Source organism: Ceratotherium simum, chromosome 1 (assembly GCF_057802395.1).
Source record: "Ceratotherium simum simum isolate JZ-2026a chromosome 1, ASM5780239v1, whole genome shotgun sequence".
NCBI classification, from domain to species: Eukaryota; Metazoa; Chordata; class Mammalia; order Perissodactyla; family Rhinocerotidae; genus Ceratotherium; species Ceratotherium simum.
In genome coordinates, this window is record NC_141900.1 from 18,648,406 (window position 1) to 18,670,464 (window position 22,059).

General features: G+C 38.8%; 1 protein-coding gene across 3 annotated transcripts in view; it reads right to left on the reverse strand.

Annotated features, from left to right (window-relative positions):
• PRKAR2B (protein kinase cAMP-dependent type II regulatory subunit beta) overlaps window positions 1-21,702 on the reverse strand; it is a 107,257-nt gene extending 85,555 nt beyond the window's left edge. The window contains exon 1 of one of the 3 annotated variants that reach the window (XM_087438633.1): window positions 21,238-21,702. In XM_087438633.1, the coding sequence (XP_087294759.1) occupies window positions 21,238-21,547 (310 nt within the window). In that variant the 5' untranslated portion in view covers window positions 21,548-21,702. The remainder of the gene's footprint in view (window positions 1-21,237) is intronic. The other 2 variants (XM_087438587.1, XM_004439292.3) reach the window with 2 other exon arrangements.
• Between the last annotated feature and the right edge of the window lie 357 nt (window positions 21,703-22,059).

Consider the following 22,059-nt stretch of genomic DNA (forward strand, 5'->3'; position numbering starts at 1 on the left):
TAAAGTAGAGGAAGATGGGCATGGATGTTAGCCCAGGGCCAATCTTTCTCAGCAAAAAGCTGAGAATTGGCAACAGACATTAGCTCAGGGCTAAGCTTCCTTACAAAAAAAAAAAAGGAAAGCCAGGTTGATGGCAGTGCATGTAGTTTGCATCTCTGAGCACAATGCTGGGAGAGAAGTTCCAAGTTAAAGAAATAAGATTCCTGAGTTGTCATCTGTGGTCATTTAAACACACATACACACACATACACAAACATAAAAAACCACCCTATCTATACTGGAGCCACACTAGTTAAATGGACCTTTTGCAGAAAAGTGTTCATATCCCCTGAAGTAAGAGGTATAGAGTAATCTTGGAGTCAAGAGAATAATTAGCATCCCTACTCTTGTATTAGTCGCCTTTTCTAGCAAAAAACACTTCCTGAATCTGTTAACTGTCTAAATAAAAGATTCTAGAAATTACGTAAATTGAAACCATGTTAGCTCATTATTTTTGACAGATAAATATTTAGCTCAGAATAATTACTCTTATGCCTGTGCTTTAAAAATTAAAAGTGAAATAAGGCTGACCCTCGAACCAAGGAAGAATTAACATTTTAAAAAGATCAATAGCAAAAAAGCAAACAACAACAAAAGCTGAACCATTTTGCTAATTAACTGAACAGACACAATTTTCAAACTTTTTAAAACATATTTTAATTCCTGACATTAGAAAGGACCATTCATTAATTCTTTATCTTTGTTAGAGGATGAAGAGCTTGACTACTTTTATAAGAACTTAGAGATACTCGAGCGGCCGCTGTCAGCCTTGAGCTTCTTTCCAGATACATGGCACCTAAGGATGTATGGGGATTCGGCCTCTGGAGGGGCTCTGGGGTACCAGCACAGAACCACAGTTGGAGGGTGCTCCCCAAAGCTTCCCAGTCTTGGTCCTAAGGAGATACAGATTACGAGCCATGTACCCTGAGAGTACCTCTGATCAGATGTGATGGGAACTGCTGGAGAGGCAGGCATTCGGGGGACCAATTTTCTCCCTCCTTTGTGATCATACAGCACGAGATCAGGGGTTCAACCAACCTAGAGAAATGAAGCACGGCTGGAGGTGGGACAGAGTGAGAGGAAATACAGACACTTCGGCTTTTACAAAGCACCAGCTTTAAGCACCACTAAAAAGATGCACATTTTCGTTCTTTCTGTTCATAAAACAAACTTCTCGAAATATAATGGATATTCTAAAATACTGAGGTACTAAAATTTATAACTGTTCGACTAGAAAAAAACCACTGCTACTTACTTTTGCTTATGAATCAACTTGACTCTCCACTTTTTAATTCATGAGAACTTTACCAAAAATGCCTGCTTAAGAACAGAAAGAAAAACACAGTTTCAGCTAGAAGAGTCCTAAGGTAGATAAGCTTATAAAACCACAGAGAGGTGATGGAGTAACAACGCCAAGAGAATGGCTCCCAAATACCGTTAGGATTTTAAAAGGCACGCTCAAAAGAGAAGCAGGATATAGGAAAAGCCACTGACAAAACTACAGAGATGCAGTCTCTGCTTCTGCATATGCTAACCCTACGTGGTCAAATACAAGCAAAGGGCAGATTGACAAGACTAATGTGCTGTTTGTGAGAGTGAACAATCCAGACCAGACTAAGAATACCCCGAAAGCCAAAAGCCACAAGAGTTCAAACTGTCACACATCCATAAAGTCACAAGAAAACAGACCCAGAAAAGGGTAATTAAGAAAAATATAAAGGCTTTGAAATGAAGACCAACTGAGAGAACAATCAGGCGATGTGATGAAGGTTGGCCTAATCATATAAACACAGTTACAAAATACCTATATTCAAATCCTCCCCCACATCTTCACAGAAAGCAGATGTTCCTGCTAGTCCAGTCTCAGCTCTAACGTCCCCTCCTCAAGAAGCCTTTCTCGGAACACCTAGTTTAAAGCAGCGCCCTCCAGGTCCTCAACCGTGTCATCCTGTTTCATTTTCTTCAGCACGATCAGAGCTATCTAAAGGTACCAGTGTGTTATGTTTACTGTGTGTTTCTTCCCCCAAGAGACTGTGAGCTCCGAGAGGACAGAGTCCTTCCTTGTCTGTCTGCTTCACGACTGTATCCCCAGTGCCTAGAACACCACTTGATATAATACATACTAGGTGCAACAAATGCCAAATGAGTAGTGCCAATGAAAAATTAATATAACAGGGGTGCTCCGTGACACCTAAAGATTATTTGGACAAATGTAAGTGATATTTAGACAAGTGTTAAATTTGTTAAACCTATAAATTAGAATACAGTATTGGCTGAAAACATAAAATAAAAGCAGTAGAGCTTGACTAGCCTTTGGCTTTTTGTAGAAGTAGCAAAAAGCAATCCCATTTATGCCTCATAATTATAAAAATGTAACCCAGATGTTAGTGTCCAACAAAAATAATGAAAAATTTCATGAGATAATCAGTGCAGAAAGCAATGGCATTTTTCAACTAAAACGTGGAAAACAGGATTTCAAGACCATCCATGTTTCCAATTTACTTTTAATCAAGGTAAAATTGATATACAATGAAATGCACAATTCAGTGAGTTTTGACAAATGCATAGACCTATGTAAACAACACTCCAATCAAGATACAGAACATTCCCAACACCCTGGAAAGGTTCCATGAGTCCCCTTACAGTCAATTCCCACTATCTCACAGGAAACTAATGTTAGGATTTCTACCACTATAGGTTAGTTTTGCCCATCTTTGAATTTCATATAAATGTGAGATTCATTCTTGCTGTTGAGAGGATCAATAGTTTGTTCTTTTTTATTGCTGAGTAGTAGTCTGTTGTATGAATACACCACAATTTGTTTATCCAGTCTCTTACTGATGGACGTTTGGGTTGGTTCAGTTTGAGCTATTTTGAATAAAGCTTCTATAAATATTTGTATACAAGTCTTCTTGTGAACATAAGCATTTATTTCTCTTGAGTAAATGCCCAGAGTGGGATTGCTGGGTCATAGGTGGGTGAATGTCTAACTGTATAAAAACAGACAGTTTTCCTAAGTACCATTTTACACTCTCACAGGCAATACACAAGAGTTCCAGTTGCTCCACATCTTTGCCAACATATCTTCTTATTTTAGCCATTCTTGCATGTGCTTAATGGCATCTCATTGTGGTTTCAATTTTCATTTCCTTGATAACTAAAAATATTGAGCACCATCCCATGTGCTTATTGGCCATTCTTATGTCTTCTTTATAGAACTGTTCAAGGCTTCTGCTCAGTTTGATTAGGGGCTTTTTATTACTAAGTTTTAACAGTTCCTCTTATATATTCTTAGTAATGACAAATTAGAATATGTAATAGAAAAAAAAATCCCAGTTATAATAATGGGGGAGATCAAAATTGGCCACCTCAAAATATGTCTCTTGAAAAATATAGACAACACACTATCTGACATTGGAATCTTTTCGGATGACATGCCTACCCAGACTAGGAAAACTAAAGAAAAAATAATCAAGTGGGACTTGATCAGATTAAAGAGCTTCTACAAGACAAACAAAACCAGAATCAAGATGAACAGACAACCCACCAGCTGGGAGAAAATATTTGCAAAACATATATCTGACAAGGGGTTAATCTCCACAATATATAAAGAACTCACACAACTGAACAACAAAAAGACAAACAACCCGATCAAAAAATGGGCAGAGGAAATGAACAGACACTTCTCCAAAGAAGATATACAGATGGCAAATAGGCACATGAAAAGATGTTCAACATCACTAATCATCAGGGAAATGCAAATCAACAACACTAAGATATCACTTCACACCTCTTAGAATGGCTATAATCACCAAGACAAAAAACAACAAATGTTGGAGAGGATGTGGAGAAACAGGAACCCTCACACACAGCTGGTGGGAATGCAAACTGGTGCAGCCTCTATGGAAAACGGTATGGAGATTCCTCAAAGAATTAAAAATAGAAATACCCTATGATCCAGCTATCCCATTACGGGGGTCTATCCAATGAACCTGAAATCAACAATCCAAGGAGGCTTATGCACCCCTATGTTCATTGCAGCATTATTCACTATAGCCAAGAAGTGGAAGCACCCTAAATGTCCCTCGAACGATGACTGGATCAAGAAGATGTGGTATATATATACAATGGAATACTACTCAGCCATAAAAAAAGACAAAATCAGCCCATTTGCAACAACATGGATGAGCCTGGAGGGTATTTTGTTAAGTGAAGTAAGCCAGAAAGAGAAAGACAAACACTGCATGATCTCACTCATATGTGGAATATAAACCAACACATGGACAGAGAAAACTGTACTGTGGTTACCAGGGGCAATGGGGGTAGGGGGTCGGCACAAGGGGTGAAGGGAGACATATATATGGTGATGGACAAACGAAAATGTACAACGCAAAATTTCACAATGTTATAAACTATTAAAACATCAATAAAAAGAAAAAAAAAAAAAAACCACAGTAAGATACACTTTGTACCTATCAGAATAACTAAAATGTAGAGGTTGACCAGACCAAGCATTGGCAAGAATGTGGAGCAACTGCAACTGTGGGTAGAAACAGTCTGGCAGTTTCTTAAAAAGTTAAACATACACCTACAATATGATCCAGCTATTCTGATATGAAGTATTTACCCAAGAGAAAAGGAAATACATGTCCGTACAAAGACTTGTACATGAATGTTCATAGAAACCTTATTTGTAATAGCCAAAAAAACTGGAAACAACCCAAACGTCCATCAACAGATGAATGGATAAACAAATTGTGATATACACATGAAATGGAAGACAACTCCACAATAAAAAAGGATGAACTATTGATACTCAACAACATGGGTGAGTCTCAAAATAATTGTGCTGAGAGAAGCCAGACCAAAAAAAAAAAAGTGCGAAATGCATGATTCCATTTACTAGAACTCTAAAACATTATATGTGACTTCTATCTTGAAAGAAAATAAAAACTATAAAACAGATATTGCACTCTACCTAAAAATATACATGCTGAAGTATTTAGGGTGAAGTGTACTGAGTTTACTTGGTTAACTTTGAAATGCATTAAAAAACTATGATTGATTAATAATCAATAGAGGGATGGATAGATGGATAACTATGTGATAAGACAAATATAGTAAAATGTTAATCACAGAATCTTCTTGGTGGGTATTCACATGTTCCCCATAAATTTCTTTCAATCATTTTCTATTTTGAAATTTTTAATTATAAAATTTTGGGGAAAAAAAAATATGTCTCTTCACCTTGATTATTTTCTCTGAGGGACATCTGACCTTCCCCCAAACTGCCTAAAAGTGATATACTAGGGGTCCTTCCTAAGACGAAACATTTACATTTGTAAGGGAAATCTCCATTTGTAAAGGTATCTCTCTCTCTGTACTGGGAAGAGGGGGGGATGACCTCATCTCTAGAAACTTATCACTGTGGAAGGCAAGCCTGCATAATAACCTTACTGTGCTTTTCTGGTAATCTTCCATAACTGACTCCCACACCCCCAACATCCTCCTTTGTCTTTACCTAAATCTATTTAAGAAGAGAATCTCTGCCATTTGGTCGAGAAACTCAGCTCCCTGGTTTCTCCCATGTGTACATGTTATAAAGCTTTGTTTGATTTTCTCCTGCTATTCGGTCTCATGTCAATTTAATTTGTAGCCCAGCCAGAAAGGACCCAGAGTGGGTAGAGGATAGTCTTCCTCCCCTTCAACAACAAAAATAAGTTACTTAGAAATAAAACTAAGAAAAGATAGGAAAATCTTATATGGAGAAAACTACAAAACACTATTGAAGAATATGAAAAAAAGAGAATAAATGTGGATACACCATATTCATGGATAGGAAGACTCAATCTCATTAAAATGTCTATTCTCTCCAAATTTGTTTATAAATTCAATATAATTCCAATAAAACTCCTGAAAAAGTTTTGCATAAAAATGAGGAAGCTTATTCTAAAAGTTCTATGGAATAATAAAAGCCTATGAATAGTTAAACAATTCTAAAGAAAAATAAGTTGGGAGTTACTTTACTTTACCATATACCAAGACCACATACAGTCCTATTAATTAAGAGCAAGAGGTAGTGATGAATGGGTAGACAAACCAACAGAACAGAATAGAGACTTTAAGTACATTTACATTTATCTGGAAAGTTGATATTTAAAATCGAGTGGGGAAAAAAGTCAATAAATGATACATATTTTTAAAAAGTGAAATAAGATTCTCATCTCATACCATACACAAAAACAAATTATAGATGGATTAAAGCCTTAAGTGTGAAACTCAAGACTTTTTAATTTTTACAAGAAAATGAAGGGATTGTATTTTTAATTTAGGGTAGAGATGGATTCCTTAAACAAGGCACAAAAAACATAAGTGTAAAGGAAAGAATTAATGTTAGGCTACATTAAAATTAAGGAATTCCAGGGGCTGGCCCGGTGGCACAAGCAGTTAAGTGCTCGCGCTCCACTTCGGTGGCCCGGGATTCGCAGGTTCAGATCCTGGGCGTGCACCAACGCACTGCTTGTCAAGCCAGGCTGTGGCGGCATCCCATATAAAGTGGAGGAAGATGGTCACGGATGTTAGCTCAGGGCCGATCTTTCTCAGCAAAAAAAGAGGAGGATTGGCATTGGATGTTAGCTCAGGGCTGATCTTCCCCCCCCCCAAAAAAATTAAGAAATTCTGTTCAACCAAAGTTACCATAAACAAAATGAAAAGATAAGCCCAACACTGGGAAAAGATTTTTCCAATGTATATTACCAACAAAGATTAGTAACCAGAACATTACAAAAAGAAGGAGAAGCAAGAGAAAAAAGAAAGAAGGAAAAGAAACCCTCCTACAAATGAGTAAGAAAAAAAAATCAGCCAGCTAGGAAAAACTGCAAAGAACAAGAAAAAAAATTTTCACAGAAAATAAACTACAAATATGGTCAATGAAAATAAAAAGATGCTCAGCATCACTAATAATCCAGGAAAAGCAAATTCAATTCACAATGAAATTCCATATCTAACACCCATCCTACTGGCAAAGCTTGTTAAAATCTGACAACATCAAACGTTAGCTTGAATGTAGAGAGCCAGGAACTCTTACACTAGCGCAGAGACTGTAAAGTTGTGTAACAACTTTGCAGAGCAAATACAGCAGTACAAGGTGCAGTTAAAGCTGTGTCTCCCCTACAACCAGCCTTTCCACACTTAGGTATACACCCTAGAGCAGCAGTCCTCAAACTTTTTGGTCTCAAAACCTATATACACTCTTAAAAAGTATCTGCTTATATGGGTTATATCTATTGATATTTATTGTATTAGAAATTAAAATTGATAAATTTTTAAAATATTATTTCATTTAAAACTACCAAGAACAAAACAATTACATGTTATCACAAACAAAATTCTTATGGAAAATAACTATATTTGCCAAAACAAACAAAACTTAGTAAAAAGCATGATTTCGTTTTACATTTTTGCAAACCTGGTATAATAGAAGACAAGTGGGTTCTCACATCTGCTTCTGCATTTAGATCTGTTAAAATATCATATATCATGTACCCTCTGAAGAACTCCACTATAGACTTATGAGAGGATGAGAGGGGGAAAAAGACAAAGAAATTATTATTATTACAATTTTCACCCCACGGATACCCTGAAAAGGTCTAGGAGTGGGAGGGGAATGATCCTCCAGCAGTCCCCAGAGCACACTTGGAAAACCACCTTAAAAACTCTAGTACAGGGCCGGCCTGGTGGCGTAGTGGTTAAGTTCTCAAATTTTACTTTGGTGGCCTGGGGTTCACTGGTTCGGATCCTGGGCACGGACCTACTCACCGCTCATCAAACCATGCTGAGGCGGTGGCCCACATGGAAGAGTTACCACTCTACAACTATGATATACAACTATGTACTGGGGCCTTGGGGAGAAAAAAAAAAGAAAAAAAGAGGAAGACTGGCAACAGATGTTAGCGCAGGGCCAATCTTCCTCAAAAAGAGGAAAAAAAAAAAACCTCTAGTACATTTGCATAATACACACACACATACACGATGTTCACTACAGCACTGTAATAACAACAAAATTGGAAACAACCAAAATATTTATCAAAGAATGGATAAAGTGTCTTGTTTATACAAGGGTATACTACATAGCAGTTTAAAATAAATGAACTAGACCTACATGAATCAATGTAACATCATCTCAAACACTGTTCTCAAAAACAACTTGAAAGATGATAATTTACATAAATGAAACTCATAAGTGGCACAATTTATACAAATTTTGAAAATATGCAAAATAGCACTATTTCTACAAGGATAAAGGCCTATGTAGTAACAGCATAAAACCAGGCATAGGAAATATAAACACCAAATCCTCACAGTGGTGGTTATCTATGGAGAAAGAAGTTAAGAGAATGGGATAAGAGAGGGGTACACAAGGGGACTCCTATTGCACATGTGATATTTTCTTAGAGGAAAAAAACTGAAGTGTTAAAATGTTAAAATTTGTTAGAGCTAGGGAATGGCTTATGTGAGTGTTCCCTATTTAGTCTCTCTTCCTTTCTGTATATTGAAAATATCTCACAATAAGAGAAAGAAACGTTCTGCTCTACTTGGTTTTGACAGATAAAAATCTCTCAGTACGCTCTGACACTATCAGCCCAATCAGATTAGTTCACATTGTATTTTTTAACTTTATTTTCTTTGACATATAAAAATTGTATATATTTAAGGTGTACAATTTGATGTTTTGATATACGTATACATTGTGAAAAGATCATCATCATGAAGCTAAATAACTTACCCATCACTTCTACACAGCTACCACTGTGTATATGTGTCGAGATTTAATTTCAGATCTATCCTCTTAGCAAATTTCCAGTATACAATACAGTATTTGTAACTATCGTCACCATGCTGTACATCAGAACTCCAGAACTCCTTCATCTTGCATTAATTAAAATTTTATACCTTTTTAATGCTAAATCCTAAAATATTTTTCACAAAATATCCTTTTTACAAATGAATTTTTGTTAAAATTCAAACAGTAAAATACTTTGGGGCTTCTTTTTAAAGAATTACAAGGAAATTATTTTAAGGAATTATTATGAATCAAAAGTCCTAATATTGCTTAGTTGGTAAACTGTTGTTAATGACAGTCAAGAAATCAAAGACCTGTGTATAACTTGTAAAAACAAAAGTATCCGAAAGGATTGCCTTTTTTTCCTTCTAAAAATATATTAAGATAGAAATTTGTAGTGGAGCAAGTACAGAATTAAGGGTCTTCGGAATAAAATCACATTCTAACGTAAAACTTAGGTAAACCTTCGTCCCACCATGAGCTTAGGAGCTTTCATAAATATTATGACGTGAGGAAATGGCAACAAGCTGTCAATTTAGTGTAACTAACTTTTTTCCAATTAATTTATATTTCAGGCACATATTCATGTTTTTTACTACAAGTATCTGCCTCATTTAAATGAAGTGACTATTTTCAATACTTTTACCTACTCTTTCCTAAGTTATTTTAAAATGACTTGTTAAAACTTAAATAAAACCATAAACTTGGAGATTTTGCACACACAAATTTATTTGTTCTATCAGTTAAATACTGATTCTCAAGGGAAGAGATGGTGTGAAAACAAAGCAAAGCTTTATCCCACTGCTTTTTTTTACTTTTTAAAAAAAAAAAGTCAGACTATTTACCTTGCATTTCAAAAGGAATTAAAGGGGTGGCTTGAGATTTAAAGGAGTGTGGGTTTTTCAAAGTTTGAAACACTTAGCTAAAAGATCTAAAGGTTTTACTTTTATATTTTTCATTAATAACTTCTTTTAAAAAGTACTATTCCTACACTGCTTTGAAATCAATCTCTAGTTTCTTACATTTCCAATGGAACTTCATCTTACGACTGTCGTGTTCTCACTGACTTCTAAAACTTGCTCTTTCTTTTCTTTCTCCCTGTCTTCCCTTCCTTTCTTTCTTTTTTTAACAAACCCATATATAATGCTTGGTATATGCCTGACACTGTTTCAATTCTTTTTTTTTTTGCTGAGGAATATTCGCCCTGAGCTAACATCTGTACCAATCTTCTTCTATTTTGTACGTGGGGCGCCGCCACAGCACAGCCACTGAGCAGTGGTGTATGTCTGTGCCCAGGATCTGAACCTGCGAACCCAGGCTTCCAATGCGGAGCGCAGTGAACCCAACCACTACACCACGGGGCTGGCCACTCATTTGATTCTTACAACAACTCTCTGAGGTAGGTACTATCATTATTCCCATTTCATAGACCAGGCAATTGAGGCACAAGTGGCAAAGCAACTTGCTCAAGGTTTCAAAAGTTATAAATGGCAGAGCCTGGACTCAAACCCAGAGTCCATGCCATGCCAAAGTGAAGTCATATTTTTAGAAAAGTTTCCACCGTTTCTGATTTTTCATGTCATTACTCTTAAATTTTCAGCAACTAAAAGCAACCTGTTTGTTTTCCATAAACTACCAGGTTTATGAAGTATGAGGCGGAGGAAAGGGGGCTCTACTGACCATGTTTATCAAATTAGTGGAGGAAAAAGAAAAAGAATGACCTGAGAGCATAGGAAAGAATAATAAGCGAGGCATAGGAAAGAATAATAAGCGAGGCAGAAGGTAACACATTCGGTTTAGGACTCAACTATTTGGAGACGCCTGCAGAACACGCAGGGAGGTAGCTGGTAAGCAGGTGGATGTGTCAGTTTGCATCTTAAAGAGAGGGGAGGTCTGTGCAGGAGCTGGAGGAAAATTGGAGGCTCCAAAGAGCAAATGCGCCTTGAGGGGTGGACAGGATTTGGGCAATCAAGGGAGGAAGGCAGCTTGCATTCAAGGGGGTAGGAGCAATGAGGAGGGACAAAGGAAAAAGGACAAAGCAGGTTCAGGGCAACAGATGAGTTTTGGCTTTAGCACCAGGCTCTTATAAGCAGAAGCAGTGACGGGGAGGGTTAGGTGGGTCAGAACATCTCTTGGATGAGAACGTGGAATCCTTATCGGCAAGACAAGCCTGTGTGCCTGTGTTCTTTGCATTTTGCAGAGTGAGCAAATATCAGACCAAAATATACTATAGCCTCATTTTTAATATAATGAAGTCTAAACCTATGAAACCAAAGATAGGCTGAGGCTTTTATATTTCATGAAAACATTTTAAAATGCACTGATGTAAAGAACGATTAGGGGACTATTTTAAATATTTACATGCCTAAGAAGGTTTCAATCACTTCAGAAAAATATATTTCTAGACATTTACTATTATTAGACATTCAGTATTCAATTGAGGTTAACTTAAAATATACTTGAGCACCTACTGTGGGCAAAGTGCAGTGCACACCGGAAAGCCTTAGAGGGGGAGCATCTTCCCGCCTGCCTGTGGCGGGGACATCTGACACCTGCAAAGCTTACTCTGATGGAGGGCATACTCATTCTGCCATATTGATACCGTTAACGTCAACCAGAGAATCTTGCAAAGATTTTTGGTAGGGTGAAATTTAAGCTAACCTTCGGAGAAAGAGTGGAATTTGGCAGAAAGGTAAGGAAAGAGGACTAGGCACGCAGGACCAAGAGAATAACATACGCAAGAGTACTTGGTTACTGCACTTTAGAACCATGTCGTATGCCTCTATAGATGTGTTTTATTTACTACTGAACAGATATTTACAACAGAAGTGTCTTTCATTCATGTCTTTTTTCACTTAAAATTTATTTAATAGGTAACACAAGTATATGATAAGCATTTTTTCAAAAGTTACAAAAAAGGAGACAGTGAAAAGTCTCCCTCCTAACCAACTGTTGTCTCTAGAGATGTTTTTCCTGGGATACTCTATGAAACTGCATTTCTTTTAAACTTTAGATTTTTTTTCTAAGTCTGACTGGCATCTCCATGATTGAGTGATTCATAAGTAAACACTTATAATATGATATGACTTTTTGTCACATCTCCAAAATTGGCACCAGAACATTAGTACTCCTCTACAATCTAGGTTGGAGTTCAAGGTGCAGACGGAATACATGGTGAAAAGAAAAAACCTGGATCTTACCTTTCGGGTAAGATTTTATTTTATTATGATTTTATTTCCTTTGTATAAGATAGAATTTTCCTCTTTATTCTGCCACACTTCTATTGCGTCAAGCAATTAACTTACCTAATGAATGTCTATTTAAAAAAGTCACACACAGGGGCCGGCCTGGTGGCATAGTGGTTAAGTTTGCGCACTCCGCTTTGGCAGCCCAGGTTTCACAGGTTCGGATCTCGGGCTCGGACATACGCATAGCTTATCAAGCCATGCTGTGGCAGGCGTCCCACGTATAAAATGGGGGAAGATGGGCACAGATGTCAGACCAGGGCCAATCTTCCTCAGCAAAAAGAGGAGGATTGGCAACAGATGTTAGTTCAGGGCTAATCCTCCTCACCAAACACACAAACAAAAAAAGACACACACATACACACAAACTAGGACCTGCCTACCCACAGGACTTTATTTATAATCTAGGAGCTTAAATCAGGAAACCAAAGTTGATCATAGCTACCTCATATATTAATAGAGCATCAAGTTAAGTTGTATTGTTTAGAATTGTGGTCTCCAAAATGGATTCATGTACCCCAAGGCAGAGTATATGGCTCTGGAGGATTAGAAAAAATGGGGATTAGAAAAAAATGAGAACTGTTTACAATTACTTTTTACTTCTTCCTTTCAAAATTTATATTGTGAGATGCTTTACTACAGATATAATAAATTAAGATATTGGTACATGTATAAAACTTATAAAGAGACATTGGGAGTGCATAAATATATTATGCTAATAAGGGTACATAATCAAAACGTTTTGAGAATTCAACAGCTCAGGATAGGAGGTGTTCATTTCTAAAAACAAACATTTTACTGAATTTCTAAAGTATATGAAGTGCTAATTTGGGTGGAATACACAGAGAAAACAAATTATAAAAGGGAAAGATAAATGCTGGGCTAGACTGCAAATTTTTATAGGGAAAAGTAGACAGCTTATTTTTTGATATGTGGTTCTTTTTCATTACGTTATTGCTATAAGAGTTATTGAAAATGAAGTGTATGTACCATGGTTAAGGAGACGGGCTCTGAACTCAGACTGTCAGGTTCAAATCCTGGCTCCACCACTTACTTTGGGGGGTGCTAAATGACATATGTATAAACGGCCTTGTTCAGTGTCTAGCACTTAAGCAGCCAAAAATGTTAACAATTATTATTAAATAAAAAGAATACCATTTAATGAATACTAGCTTTCTACAGTAACTGAAATGAAACAGCCGAGTCATGTTTTAATTCAGCGTAACCTTTTGGAAAGATGCGTTTTGGGTCTAACTGAAATGTATGTAAACAAATGGAAACTTTTTTCCTTCTTTTTTATCCAAAAAAAATCCCCTCAATATCACTCCCATGAATTATTTTGTCTTGGAACAGCTAATGTAAATTAAACCATGTCAGTCCCTAGCCAAACGGATACTGGAATAACTGTGTACAGTATATCTTCTTGGCTTCACTTTTATGTGGAACATGTGTTTATATTCTGACCTTTTGTCTTTTTTTAAAATACAGAAACATTTTTAAACAGCAGCAACTGGGATGATTTTTTTCTTTTAGTTTCCAAACATATTAAGCTACACATGGCAGAGCCCACTGCTGAAACATTTATAAATGTTACACCAACTGTGTTTATATTTCTGATTTTTTTAGATTGTTTTGTTTTCATGTAAGCCATGACCTGAAAATTTTAGCTCAAATTCTTTCCACAAAATAATTACATAATGGGACAGTCTGAGTCATTTTGAATTTCCGAAACAGAAAACTTGCTCCCGTAAAATAAAGATAATGATCAGCGTCATAGTGAGGTTTTTATATGGGGTTTTGTGATGATCCAAAACACAACTACACGGTATGGATAAGGCTGGAAGGGCAATAAGAACAGGACCAGGAACACAATGATGGTGATTCATCCAGCTCAGAAAAATCATTGCACTCTTTTTTCTTTTCCATTGTCTCTTCTTAAGCAACTGGCACAAAAATAAAGTCTAATATAAGATTTCACAGCAGTGAAAAAGATCAAAGAGCAAAAAAATTGGCAATTCGGAAGGCAAAAGTACAAAAGTACTCCTCTTTAGTCTAGCCTTTTAAACCTTATCCATCACCTTCATGGAAGACGGAAAGAATTCATAATATGTAAGTTAATATAAATAGCACACAAAATGTAAGTGATAGGTCTATGAACAAGAAGACCGAAATCGACTAAATTTGGGTAAGGACTTTCTCTGGCTCTCAGCTGCTCCAAGTGTTAAATGAAATAGATTACACATACTACCAGTGAGACAGTCTCTGATGAAAGGTTTGTTTCTCGAGAAGTCTAGAGATAGTAAACTTAAGAGAATAAACTTTTTTCTTTGAAAATAAAAAAACGTAAGAGTTGGCTCTCAATAAATATTTCTGCAGCAAGTGAATGAGTGAGCGAAGGAGCACAGCATCCTTCCTTCCAACTTGCATACATTCCTTCTCCTAATAGGCCATCCCAGGTGTCACCCCTTTCTGGTATTATGTAACTCCAGACACTACAAAGGAAGGACCGTGCGGTCAGTCACTCAACCTCCTTCACTGAATCCCTCATCCTAAAATATGCCATCAAACCCAACCTCCACCATAGGCCTTCTCTATTGCTACTACTCTCATTAAATGACTTTCCTAATGGGTCACAAACACACGCCTCATTGACAAATTCAAAAGTCTCTTGGTAGTATTTACACAGTTGAAAAAGAAACACATTTGTTTTTTGACACAGCTATGAACAAAATCTTGACAGCTGGAAATTTACTGGAATCCATGGAATGAGATTTGCAACAAAATCATTAAACATTTACTCCATCCTACCCAGACACAGTACATCACTTTATGTGCAACCTCAAATGGACAGCTTACAACTTACATTAAATAATGGCTAAACAGTTTGATTTTTAAGAGAGGTAGACAAATGAAAGCATTCAATGCTTCAATTTTTGTTTAGGTGTTTTCATTCTGTGCCCTCTCTTCAGACAAAGGATAAGTTACTCAAAGAGCCCTTTACAAGTCCCAATTGATTTTACCCTTCTCCCTCTTCCTCCTCCCTTCACGTCCCTCCATCTCTGTCCCTCCATCTGTCTCTCTGTCCCTCTGTGTCTCCCTCTCCCTCCCATTTCCCAAAGCCTAAACTAACAGATGGATAAGAGTTTGAGAAAGGACACTATTTTAAATCCTTTGATTTCCCAATTCCAATACCTAAAGCAATCCACTTAATACTACCATTAAAATGAATAATGTTCTTAACTGTTCTACTTTGAAAATCACAATTACCATTTATAACCCAAATATTTTTTAATTCTTCTCTAATATTATTGTTTTATGCTCACAACTAAAATAATAGCTTCAATATTTTATCCATTGTCATGAATCATGTAATACATTTCAGGAGGATTTAAAACTACCATGTAAATTTCTAATAGCCAAAGACCACAAAGTCTCATTAATTACAAAATCCTGGCGCTCTTAGCTACAAATGATGACTTGCAAGGATGTGGTTTTATTACTGTGCAACATAACTTTGCATTAAATCCTAAGTAGAACTGCCACGTAAGCTCATTTCCTACTTCATTTCTCTAAAAAAATGCAAACACTAGCTTCATTTCCACAAAACACAATGAAATTGCTATTCTGCAAAAAAAGTTTACACGTCTGTAAGATTTCACGTTAATGAGCTCATTTGTTTCCCACGTAGTCACTGCTTGCTGTGTGCACTGCCCCCGGGGCCTTAAAAATATTAATCCATTTATCCTCGTAACAACCTTATGATGTAGCTACTATTAGTATGATAAGATGTCACTGTGCCTAGCACAGCGCTTCATACATAAAAGAAAATAAATGTTGTCTAATTTAAAGTTAATCCAAAAGAACTGACTTTCATGAACATTTTTCAAACCGATTAAATGTATTTAAGATGTTGATGATATATTAAAAAGATATCCTAACTTTCAGTCAGTTGCATAAGATAACTACAACCACTAAAATAAATTTCCTTAGTCATATGTTGACAGCTACACGCCGGGAGAGGCCGGAGCTAACAACTGGCCGCTTTGTCTCATAATAATTTCTAGTAGCCACAGAGAGAGGAAGTTCTTAAATAAGGGCAAACAGAAGTGAGCCCAATAAATCAGCAATTCTTTAAAGTTATGATTACTCTCTACAATTTCCTGCTGTCAGTTAGGTCATGAACTCAACAGGTCAATGTATTTTTTTACTCCCAGTATGAGCATGGTTAAGAACATTTTCACAGCAGATTCTTGGGAAATCAATCTGTCTATCGCCCTTATTGCTCAGCCGTCTCATGTTAGGAAGACCACATAAACCATTTCAGACAGATGAATTTCCAACTTTCATTCTTCATGTTACTTAGTTCTTCAGGTTTCTTACTTCTTCAAGAAACTTAGTTCTTCTAACACTGTATCTAACATAAATGAAGAATATTTGCTCATAATCTTCTAAGAAAACTTTTTTCAGACACATGAATATTTTTCTCAACTTTCCTTCAACCATTTCTTCTCATAATAACTGTTCTCTTAATCTCCTACCACCACCACCACCCCTACCACCTCCAACTTTCCAATATTTTGCATGATTTTAAAGATCTCTGGTAAATTCTCCATATTCCCTTTAGATTGTAAAAAATCAAAGGTGGATAAGGTCCTCCAACAAAGAGCTGACATAGGTCAGAGTTAGCAGGATTAAGTCATAGTTTTTACATGGTAAATTTCTATTTATATACTTTTGACATGCTTGCTTTATAAGGTATGGCTCTATATTTTTGACTTGTGTATCCACTTTGAGCTCTTTATCTTTTTCTGCCACAATACAGAAAATTAATTCTTCCATATTTTATATTAGTTTATTTTTCTTCCAGGTTGATTGCTCTTCAGGTACCTGTACGTAATTTATTTTATTTCTGACCACCCGTCAATTTATCGGGGTAATGTGGAATTTTATTTACTTCATTTTATAATTTCAGCAATTTCACTGAAGAAATTATTGAGCAACACAAGATCTCACACTGATGCCTGCATAAAACCATTAATTACCAGAGATTCCACTTCAGGTTCGTACTGATCCAACTTTCTGGCCTACCGTAAACCCCTCTAATAAATTCCTAACCTGGGGACACTACCTTTTCAGAGGTGAGATGTCAAGTTTTATTCACTTTCTGCAAGATGAGGAAGAGGGAGGCAGAGTCTCCATTATAGCTTCTTTCAGGACTTCAAGAGTTCCCCAAAAGGGGGATCACCATATGCCATTATCATTCTAACACCTAAAGCCTACCCTTTTAACCAGAATTCATAGCAAACTGAAGGTAAAAATTAGAAATAATAAAATTAGAAAAGCACAGAAGAGGAATGGGAAAGCTATCAGCAGAGGAAGGGATCCTTTGTAAAGGCAGGAAAGAAGTCAAGACTCCCTTCACACATCTAATCATCTGGCCTAGCGCCACCAACGGCCATGCTACCAGACCCTGGCTCACTTATTTGATTCAACCACCCCACTATGAGGTCAAGATCAAATACCTGATCCCTACGTGAGTCAATGGGCACCAGTTTCATGGTCAAAAACTTGCCTTTTTGCCCAACCTCTCATAAATACCATCATTTGTCCTAAAAGGATTCATGAAAACGGGTATGAACCAATCAATGCAAACTCATCACCATTCCTGGAAAAATAACCAGGAAAACCTGACCTGTGAGTCAGCCCACAGGTTGCATTTCATTTAGGAAGAACTCCCGGATAGTCTTGGGTCAGACAGATGTGAGTAAGAAACCAGGCTCTGCTACTTACTCTCCTATGTGACCTTGGACAAGTTAATTTCTCAAGTTAATTTAAAGATTAAACACAGTAAGGGTCTCAAAGTAGAGCTTGATGTAAAAGGGATGCTCAAGTGATGCTAGCCCTACCCCCTTCCAGAGATAAATCCTGGGAGTTAAGAGCACAGTGTACGTTCCAACCCTGGTTTTGCAGCACACTAGCTGTGAAACACTGGGCAAGTCACAGGCTCATCTTGCTCATAAAGCTGGGATAATGAATTAAAGCATTTAGATAGTGCTCAGCACACAGTGAAGGTCAATACATGGCAGCTATTTTTTTAACTGCTAATAAGAGAGATTATTATCATCATTATCTGTTGATCAATGTTTCTCAAAGTGTGTTCAGAGAACTATGGATATCAGAATAACCTAGAATGTCTGTAAAAAAAAAAAAAAAAGATCCCATGTCCCAGCCCAACCTATTCAAAAAAGCTCTTCAAGAATGGTACCAGGTAATACTCATTTCTGAATCAAACTTCCTTGAGATGCATATTAAAACTTAAGAATTACTGATCCAGCTGGTCTTGTGCTGTGTCACAGTAAATTAAGACTTGTCTTCTAGTACTTACTCTTTACTATGCCAGGAGAATTACCCAGGATCTGGTGTTTCTCATGTTTTGGTACTTCTTTGGATGTAGATATTAAACTGATAGGCTCATTCCTGTTTTGTTTTTTTTTCCAATGGCACAATTTTGACTTGTTTCTCTGCTCTCACCAGGGGTTGGCAAACTGGGGCCAGTTCTGTACAACCCCAACCTCCAAAGGGAAGATGTGTTTAAAGCATTGTTAAAAAAAAAAAAAAAAGGAATATGTGATGGGGACCATATCGTGCTCACAAAGCCTAAAATATTTACTGTCTGGCCCTTCACATAAAAGTTTGCCAACCCCTTGGTAATCTATAATTGTTTTTAAACTGCAGGTCTCAACACAATTTGCTTAAAAAAAACAAGACAATTGGGGGCCGGCCTGGTGGTGTAGTGGTTAAGTTCGTGCGCTCTGCTTCAGCGGCCAGGGGTTTGCAGGTTTGCATCCTGGGCATGGACCTACGCACCGCTCATCAAAAGAGGAAGGCATCCCCATACAAAAGAGAGGAAGATGGGCACAGATGTTAGCTCAGGGCTAATCTTCCTCAGCAAAAAGAGGAGGATTGGCAATGGATATTAGCTCAGGGCTAATCTTCCTCAGAAAAAAAAAAAAAAAAGAGCGAGAGCGAGAGAGAGAATTGATTGGAATAGATAATATTCTAGTAGATGTTTTCTACTGCACCAAGTAGAAGGAAGCACCACTGCCAAAGTTTCTGTTACACCTATACACAGATGTGTGTATTGGATAATGGTCACACTGTATTTGGTTGCAGTCAAAAAAGTTTTAAAGTCCTTGGGGCTAGGGCTGGGGAATAAATAGTGCAATTGGTTAATAAGCATTTATTAAAACTCACACTGAGAAATTTTTAGAGTCTAGGTGCCTTGGAGAATATAAAACCATTTAAAATGATCCCTGCTGTTTAGAAGTTAATGGCTTATTTCTTCATTGCAAAATGGAAATAAAATCTGTTCTGTGTACAATACACATTGTTGTAAGGAGAAAAGGGAATCACCAATGCAAAGTACTTCAAAAGCATTATACAAACAAAATATTTTAGTTATACTGACAATATATTGTATCGAACATATATAGGTTCTTTACCAAGTCCCTAAATTCCTAGTTTCCTCCCATATGGGAAACAAGTCCTTTTTCCCTTTGTGTGTGTGCATGTGTATGTATGTGTGTGTGCATGCCTGTCTCAGGAGCATAAAAGAAGTATTAGATGCCTCTGCCCTTTCTGTGTCACCCATCATTGGCTTCTCTTTCTCATCTACTTAAAATATGTATTATTTTATCTTTTTCTTGCTTCTAATAAGAAAGGCATTTGATTAAATTCTTGCGCAAAAAGAACAATTAAGACTATGATCATCCTATCCCTGGAAACATTAACAAAACCAAAATTAAAATTTTTAAAGTAACCATCTTCCCTTTTATCTTCATAGAGCACTAATTTCCAGGGCTTTTGTGATTATTTTGGACAAGCTAAAAATACACTGATTTTATAACACATTTCAATAATTTTGCAAAGAAAAGAAACACCTTCCTAGCAACATGCACAAGGAAATGACACTTGAAAATGTTTTCCTTATATGAAATGCTCTGCGGACACACAAACCACAAGCAGTGTAAATAAATAAAGGCTGGTGCAACGCTGAACGCACGTTTGCTTTCCACCACAAAGAGAAAAAAACACTTGCACATTTGCACACCATGGTATTTTAGCCTTGGGATGCCATAAAGATGGGATCTGGGCATGTCGTGTAAACACAGGAAGCTGTAAATGTGCGTGTCCGTCTGTGTGTTAGGGAAAAAGGGTTGTAAGCAGAAGGGGTGGGACTTGCCAGGAGCAGCTATTTGAGAAAATTCCTTTTTCTTTTCCATTCATTCTTTCCAGCTTCAGTGTCTGGCACAGTCCTTACAATTACTCACTGGTTTTTCATTCTAAAGACAACCAACAAGCTTTCAGAACTTCCTACAGTGTTTTTCACACACTTTTTATTTTTTAAAAAAAGGCTCCATATCATTCAATATTTGTTTTAAATAAAAAGCAAACCACTAGCCCGTTTCCTCATTCCAAAAACCCCATGGGTCGCAGGCTAAACAGGATCCTTTGTTGTGTGTCCAAAAACAACAAAATGCGGTATTGATAAATGGGAAATTAATAGATTTGTCTGTTTCCAAAAATATGAAAGCTATTACCATAAATTTTGTTCTGCCCCAGTGAGTCCAATTTCATGCTCCTTTTAGTGAATTGGCCATCCTAATAACAGTAAAGCCAATCCAATTGAACACCCCTCACCTCTTCTCTTTGGACGCTCTATTAATAAACATAAGGGCTGAAAGAGGACGCCAAATGGGCCAGTTTTTTATGCACAATGGTACCCGTCAAACGAAATATTTCCAACCACAGTGGAAGTTGTCTTTCAGATGCCCACTCAAACCGGTCGTCCTCTGCCTCTGAGTCCAGGACGAGAACCCAACCTTTCAGCTCCCAACCTCCAGGGGAGGGGACGAGGAGAGGGCATGAGAGCAGAGTAGGAAGGTGGGCGAGTGGGAGAGACAGAAATGGATGCTGAGGGGGTAGGCGAGATAGGAAGGTAGGGAAGGTGGAGAAGGCGGGCAAGGGTGGGTGAGCAAAGCTGCAGGATTAAAGGGCAAAAAGGGGGGAACTGCACTGGGGAGCCGGGGCGTGCGGGGGTCGGGTCCTCACCGGTGAACGCCCCTGCGTCTGCGTCCGCGGCCTCCTCCTCCTCCCCGTTCTCCGAGTCAGCGTGCACCGGCTCCTCGGCAAAGTTGACCCCCTTGCTGGGGGTGCCGCCCCCGGCGGCGGCGGCGCCCGCGTCCCCCCAGGTCCTGCCCTCCTGGCCGCAGCGCGCGGCGCCTTTGCGCTCGTTCTCCTGCTGCAGGCGCGTGAAGTGCTGCAGCGCGAACTCCAGCAGGTCCGCCGGCTGGTGCCTCAGCACCTCCACCGTGAAGCCCTGCAGCAGCTCCGTCAGTCCCGCCGGGATCTCGATGCTCATCCTGCCTCCGGGGCGGCGGGCACCCGGGCGCCGCCCTCGCCCCCTCCGCGGACCGGCCTCGGGCCCCGCGGCCCCCGAGCGAGCGCGGACGGCGCTGGCGGCGCTACCGGCTGCGAGCGCGGCGCACTGGGCCCCGGCGGCCCGGCTGGCCCGGCCCGCAGCTCCTGGCGCGCGGCTGCTCCGAGCGGCGGCGGTGGCTGAGCGAGCGCGGCCCCGGGAGGGCTGGCAGCATCTCCGGCTCCTCCCGCGCCCGCCGCGGCCGCTCCTCTCCCCCGCCCGGCCGCCCCGCCCCCGCCCCGCCGCCGCGCGCCCACGTGACCCCCGGAAACCATGGCAACCACCGCCGGCGGGCGCCGCGCACCCGCCGCTCGGGCTGCTGCCGGGCTGAAGACGGTGGCGGGCGCCGGCGGGCTTGCGGGGAATGCTGCTCCGGCGCGCAGCGGGGGCGGGGGGGGCCGCTCCACACTACCCGGGTGCCCTCTTCCAGGCGCGTTTCGCCGTCCACCTGTCCG